Source organism: Silene latifolia, chromosome 1, assembly GCF_048544455.1.
Source record: "Silene latifolia isolate original U9 population chromosome 1, ASM4854445v1, whole genome shotgun sequence".
In the NCBI taxonomy this organism is placed as follows: Eukaryota; Viridiplantae; Streptophyta; class Magnoliopsida; order Caryophyllales; family Caryophyllaceae; genus Silene; species Silene latifolia.
The window spans coordinates 86,222,468-86,229,280 of record NC_133526.1 but is presented as its reverse complement, the minus strand read 5'-3'; the positions used below and the strand labels follow the sequence as shown (position 1 = coordinate 86,229,280).

Below are 6,813 nucleotides of genomic sequence, written 5' to 3'. Positions count from 1 at the left end.
TTATTCATCCCTCTCTCCTACTATCAAACCCCACCCAACTTTTTACTCTTATTTTATTATTCTCCTTAATTCTCGTGCCCCCAAACAAAGGGAAGAATATATAGAATTGGAGGGAGTATATAACTACTACCTCCTTACAATAAAACACCATTTCTAACACAAATTGCAAAATCAGAAAAACAAACATCTCGAATTCTGTCTGCTTTTCCGTCTCTTCTTTTCGCCATGTCAAACTCCTCCAAGAACGAAAATCCACCAGTCCCCAAGCCTGTTTCTTCAACTGATGTTGATGAACCACCTATAAAACGAGCAAGAACCACGTTTGACATTGTTTCCGAATCTTTACATCAACTTAATTTCACTGGATCCTCACTAGCGGACCCCATTAACATTGGCGGATCTTCACAGCTTCCACCACATTTCTTCTCGTTTGCTTGCAGTTTCAAATATGCCTGGCAACTTAAATTTGCAATTCAAGGTCTTAGCGATCCTGCACTTAATCCGCAAAGATTACTAAGGATTGATGTCGACGTGAGTGGGTTTAATGTCACGGTTCAGAACTGGGTTGACAAAGATTTTGGGCATGTATGCTTGAAACCATCTGATTTTGAATGCAGCGAGCCAATAGAGGGAAAGATTGTCAAATTACCTGAACTGTCTCGGGAATTGAGAAATGTTAACGATAGCAGTCCATTGTATATGTTCCATGTCAGCGGGTGTAAGGATCTCAGCTTCTATACATTCGGTAACATCTTCCTTCTTTCTCTTTCTTTGGTTCGGTTTATGGTTGCTGTTATTGTTCGTTGAGATTATTGTTGAGTCTTAGTCCAAGATATTATCTTGACTGTCAATGATGAACTGCTCGATTTTTTTGTCATGAATGCCTTAGAAACCAATTAATATGGTCTGCAGTTTTAGTTCAAGATAATCTTGACTGTCGATAATGATGAACTTCGTTAGGCCAATTGTGACTTATAACAAATTCAGTTATTTGTTTTACATTGCTGGAAACTTTCCACTGTTGAATGTTGTTTCTTGACAACTCGACAGTTCTAATGACATCTAACTATAAGGATGTAAGTAGCCATGGCTTCTTTATTTAACGGAGTAGGAGATTCAATATTTGTGGTAGGTACAGTAATCTTTGCTGTCCCATTTTTCGATGTTTGATTTTCTGTTAGAAGTTGCTATACGGTTTTCTGTTAAGATACTCGAAAACAATGCTAAAATCCCAAACTTTACCTGACCTCTCATTTTATCATGTGAGACCGGATAATCTTAACTGTTGATGACGAGCTAGTTGGTTTTTTCAAGTTTAATAAGTTACAAATTTGCCATCGATGAAGGATTTTCTGATCTCTAATTACTTCTACCTAAAACTAGCAATGACTTATTTATCAGACGCAGCAGTTGATTTGATACATTGATTTTTGACCGTCTCATTCATTGATATTTGATTGTTCGTGCGCAGGAATTATACCTGTTATAGGAATTAGTATTAGGTTACTTGAAAACAATGATGAAAATGATCAAATTCCAAAGTTTCCTGAGAGGGATCGGACCTGTGAGGCTGCTGTACTACCTGATGACTACCTCACGATGCTTCAATATTTACTTCAATGGTCCCCATATCAAGGTTCTTATTTCTTACTATAATCCATACTCGTTTTTGGGAATGACAAAAGCCCGAAGATTATGTGTAATTCTAAATCGGAAAATTTAACAATCTAGGAGTATGATTTTATGCACTTAATAAATCACTGCCTTTGGATTAATACCCCGGTTTTTTTCTCTTATTGTGTACTGTATTAGTTTTGGTCGAGATAATGGACAATACTGCAACGCTAACGACAGGACATCCTGAGGACACATGGAAAAAAGATTGTACCATGTATACGGTAACAACTCAAACACCATACATATTTTTTCGACAAAGGAATATATGGTCCATTTTGTAGTACACCGTACAAAATTAAAAGGAAATTTCGTTTATTTCATTTATTGCAGGCCCCTGGAAGGCAAGGCACTGAACCAGGGAAGAGCTACCGTGCAATGTTTAAATGGGGTTATGATGACTGGTTGAACAACGCAGTTCTTAGGGACACTGCACTCGCTGTGAGCCTGTATACAGAGCAGCCCACATACATCGTGTTGAGGTTCTTCATCGAAAACTTTGGGTATCTGGAGTATATGAGGGAACCCGTCCCATAATAATCACCGGGTGTTAGCCTGCTCAGTTACTGTTATTCTGTCATACTGCTATATTACAACACTAAAGTCTACATTCTCATGTGATGCTTGGCTTTGTAATGTTCACATACTGCTGTTACAGTTCTTTACTTGATCTAGTATACATCTTTCTACAAACGCATTGTCAGAGCTTAGTTGATCGTTTGCGGGATTCATTCTGCAATCGCAACAGTTGTAGACCGCCTAGATACATTGTTAATATGCTCAATGAATGGCAAGTGATATGCGTCATATAGTAGATACCTTGCTGTCTTAGATTACATCTTATTGAAGTCCCTTCTTCTATGTTTCTGCTTTTTCAAATCTATTGCTGTGTTCAGTCGGCAAACAGCCGTATAGTCATCATATAGCATGGTGCTTGATATATGTACTGAATTGTTCACTTGATATTGAAGGGACTCAAAAATCACAAGGCCAAATTAGTATGCAGCGATCAAGATAAGTTAACTGAAATGAACAATTGCTTGTTTACTTTGCCGACACATTACTCGGATTGTTGACTTGATTAAGTTTGCAGAATTCTGTGATATATCAATCTCGAAGTTTAGAAAACAGCTTTTGCAAATGCGGATCAAATTTACAGTATTCGTTGCTTGATCATGACATAGAATATGTGAAATATTGGATAGTGTTGCGGTGCCTCTAGTATGAGCACAGATTAGAATGCTCATGCTTACAGTATATATAGTTTGTATCAGCAGTCTTACTTCGTATGGGAATCCCTACTCTGGTGCTCCAAGGAATTACGGACCAAGGCAAGGAGGTCAGGATTCGAGTATTTTTGATACTCCTCGTGAAATCAATTAGCCAAATACAAGGTAAAACAAAAAGCACATAAACAATTAAAAATATCCCTTTACAACTAACCTCCCTAGCCTGGGAAGCAAGTTCAGCAGCCCTTGTTACAAGAGAAGTCAGAATAGAAACCACCCTGGTAGACGACTCAAGGGTACTAGCAGACAATAGCTGGTCGCTCATCTTTGCAGAAAACTCATCTATCCGAGCCCGGGCATCATCCATGTGATCAATCCTAGCAGGCACTTGCCTTATACTCCTGATTGGCTGAGCCGGGATAGGCTGTTTCTCTCCTTCCTCCTCTGCCAAGATATCATCTTCCCTCTTTCTTTTCTGAGCCTGGACAATCTCCGGTGAAATTACCCTGGGGAGATCTTGAAGAGGCTGAATCTCAGAAACCAGGATATCAAGCGTTTTGTCGCTCCCACTAGCCTCCCGGCTCTTGGACATTCAAAGCAATCCTAGCCACTGACCTTCAAATCCTTCGCAGAAAAGCTGGCCAGCCTAGCAGAAGACCTAAATACTGAATATATAAAAAATATACGTGAATACCAAGCAAAGAACGACAGGATGAATAACGGCATGAAAAACCTAGGAATTGCAAAACTGTCAGCATGATGTCATTTAGCCGTTGCAGTGTTCAACGGTAAGTAGGAGTCTAAGAGTCACTGAATAAATATGACTCTTCTTATTGTTTAACCGGTAAAGTTGACATCTCACCTGGCCGGATCCAAAGACGGGTAAAATGTCAAGGGGCAATTGTTAGGCCCGATTTAGCCTCGGTTCGACCATAACCTGGCCTCGACTTAACAAGGCCGATTGATTAAGACGAGGACCGGACAAATCTAATCTGTTATCTAGTGTTGAGAAATATTATAACAAGCGGCCACTAAATCCTGGAAGAAGAGCCCGATGGTCGGTATGGAATAGCTTGGCGAGTATTGAAGCAGAAATTTGGATTAAGAAGATAAACAAGAAATATAATTGTATAAGTCAAATAACCGTGCCCTATTCTCAAGGAAGACCAAGTCCAAACTTAAAACTATATAATCAATGAATTTGGACGGAAAGAAGAGGAAAGGCTAAAAATTGGTTGAGATTGGAACGGGTCAAGCGAGTAAATAGGGAGCATGCCCTATTAATCCGCAAGAATGACTCCTATAATGGAGAAAGACGTTGAAGAAAAAGGCAACGGTAGCATTTGTAGAACTATAAATAGCAGAATCTAACAATTGTAAAGGGGATCAATCTTAGTCAATTATTTTACACTTTATCTCTTTTTACTCTTGAATATTCAGATATACATACAATATTGTACCCGGTTTATCAAGATAATAAAAACGTTATTCCTTATACTTAATTCTTCCTTTGTTATTTAATCGTATTATTCCAGTCATATAGAACTAGATACCCTGATTACTATATAATCAAGCCGGATCCTTCCAGGAAAATCCTGCTAAAACAATTGGCGCCCACCGTGGGGCATCTAGTTCTTCAACCAATAAAATTCTCCTTATCATCTTTCATTTAACATTCACACACAAAAATGGTGGAACTCACCGCAGAACAACAATTAGCGGCCGCCTTGGCCAAGATCAAAGAATTGGAAACAATCCAAGAGAGGGCGGCTCAGTGGTAAATCAATAGGTCAAGGAATCGAGTCTAGCCTGAAAAAGAAATTGGAAAATCGGGCTTCGGGCTCCAAGACCAGATTCGAACCAGGAACCCCATTCTCATCCATTATCAAAAACATAGACTTCTCTAATTTTGGTACCCCGGAGAAGGATACATTATCAGCACTCAACCATTCCCAATGATGAGACAAACAAAACAAGCAAAGACAATAATGATGGCTATGCTTCAGAAATCCAAAAACTCCACAACAAAATAGAAAATATACCCGGAGTGCCGGACCCACTGTGGTCAAGTAGAAGTCGACAGACTTTTGATTCACCCTTTGCGGATGAAATTGCAAAGATTGATCTCCCAAGAAATTTTGTTCCGTCCATGAGAACTTATGACGGAACCTCCGATTCACAAAATCATGTTGCCATATTCAAACAAAAATGTTGTTGCCTCAATACCCGGTGAACTCAGGCAAGTCCGCATGTGCAAAGGCTTTGGCACAACCCCGACCGGAGCAAGACATTACAATGGTTCATCAATCTCCCAAATGGAGGTATCAAGAATTTTGCAGAATTGATCAATGCCTTCAATCAACAATTCGCAAGTAGCAGAGATATGGCCAAGAGACCCAGTAACCTGTTCAGGATAAAGCAACTTCCTGAAGAATCTCTCAAAGAATTCCTGGCCAGATTTGTCAAAGAAAAGGTGGCCATTCCCAGATGTGATGAAGAAACAGCGGTAGAAGCATTCAGGCAAGGAGTCCTGCTTGACAGTGACATCTATGCAGATCTGACCAAGAAAGCATGTCCAACCTTTGCCACTGTTCAATCCATCGCCTTAGAGCATGTCAGATTAGAAGAAGACCTCAACTTCAGGACGAACTCATCCGGAGGAAAGCAAGGCTATGGACATACTAACAGGAAAAGCTCCTACCAGAAAGGAGGCAATCCCAGATCAGCACCCTATTCCAGGCCTGAACGATCTGAAGTCAATATGGCACAAGAACATAAAGGTAATCTTTCTAGCCTTCCAACTATTCCTGAATATAACTTCTCTATTAATACTGCAGGATTAATCAAACGCCTGGAAAACCTGGGAGATACAGTCAGATGGCCAAAGAAATCCGACAACCCCAGGAAAGATCCAACAAGATGGTGTGACTTCCATCAGGACATCGGACACACCACGAAGAATGCATCCGGCTCGGGAAACGGTGGCATATCTTCTAAAGAAAGGCTACTTGAAAGACATAATCCAGCAGCCAAAGAACAAAGATGAAGGACAAAACAAGAGAGACCCGGAAGGAAAGCGAGAGATCCTCCTCCTCCTCCTCCCATCTATGAAGTCAAATTCATAAATGGAGGATCAGAAATCTGTGGACTGACCAGCTCAGCCGCCAAAAGAATATCCAGGGAATCCAGACTCCAACCTCCTCTCAGATCCAAGTCATTACCTGCTATTACCTTTGATGACTCGGATCTGCAAGGAATATCAGATCTACACCACGACACACTGGTAATCACAATGCAAATCGGCACAAAGAAAAGTGTCAAGAATCCCGATAGACGGAGGAAGCTCAATCAACCTGGTGATGCTTGACGTCCTTAAAGCTATGAAGATAGACGAAGGGAAGATCATCAAGAAATCCAGCGTCCTGGTTGGATTCAGTGGAGAAACAAAAAACACCTTGGGAGAAATCAGCTTGCCTACCTATGTGGAAGGTGTGGCTTCATATGAGAGATTTGGAGTAATGGATTGCATATCCTCGTATAATGTAATCCTGGGCAGACCATGGATCCACAATGTCAAAGCAATCCCATCAACATACCATCAATGCCTGAAAATTCCGACAGAATGGGGGATAACCACCATCAGAGGAGAACAAAGGACGGCTCAGGAATGTTACACTCAGGCTTTGAAACCCTCAAAGTCAGGTAAGTCCCTTGCATAGCAATTAAAGTCACCTGTCAGGGAAGAATATATAGCACAAACACAGATGGAAACAGGAGAAGTCACATTAGACCCAGAATTCCCGACGGGGAAAGTACTTGTAGGGTCGATGCACCCGACTCAATCGGACCAAATCGGTCGGCTTTCTCAAAATTAAAATGTCTTGTTTTGCTTGGTCACATTTTGATATGA

At 40.5% G+C, this 6,813-nt stretch overlaps 1 protein-coding gene across 1 annotated transcript; it reads left to right on the top strand.

The window, feature by feature from the left end:
* Positions 1-225: 225 nt before the first annotated feature.
* On the top strand, positions 226-2,481 carry LOC141649827 (uncharacterized). The gene is made up of 4 exons (XM_074458505.1): positions 226-745; positions 1,472-1,636; positions 1,813-1,898; positions 2,008-2,481. The coding sequence occupies exons 1-4, from the start codon at positions 226-228 to the stop codon at positions 2,209-2,211; spliced, it is 975 nt and encodes a 324-aa protein (XP_074314606.1). The 3' UTR covers positions 2,212-2,481.
* The last annotated feature ends 4,332 nt before the right edge of the window (positions 2,482-6,813 follow it).

What these genes read in the sequence shown, in the direction of transcription:
- LOC141649827 (XM_074458505.1), top strand. Translation starts at nt 226, where the DNA reads ATGTCAAACTCCTCCAAGAACGAAAATCCACCAGTCCCCAAGCCTGTT. An exon ending in TCAATGGTCCCCATATCAAG is followed by an intron (nt 1,637 to 1,812) that starts GTTCTTATTTCT and finishes GTACTGTATTAG; the next exon opens with TTTTGGTCGAGATAATGGAC. An exon ending in AAGATTGTACCATGTATACG is followed by an intron (nt 1,899 to 2,007) that starts GTAACAACTCAA and finishes CATTTATTGCAG; the next exon opens with GCCCCTGGAAGGCAAGGCAC.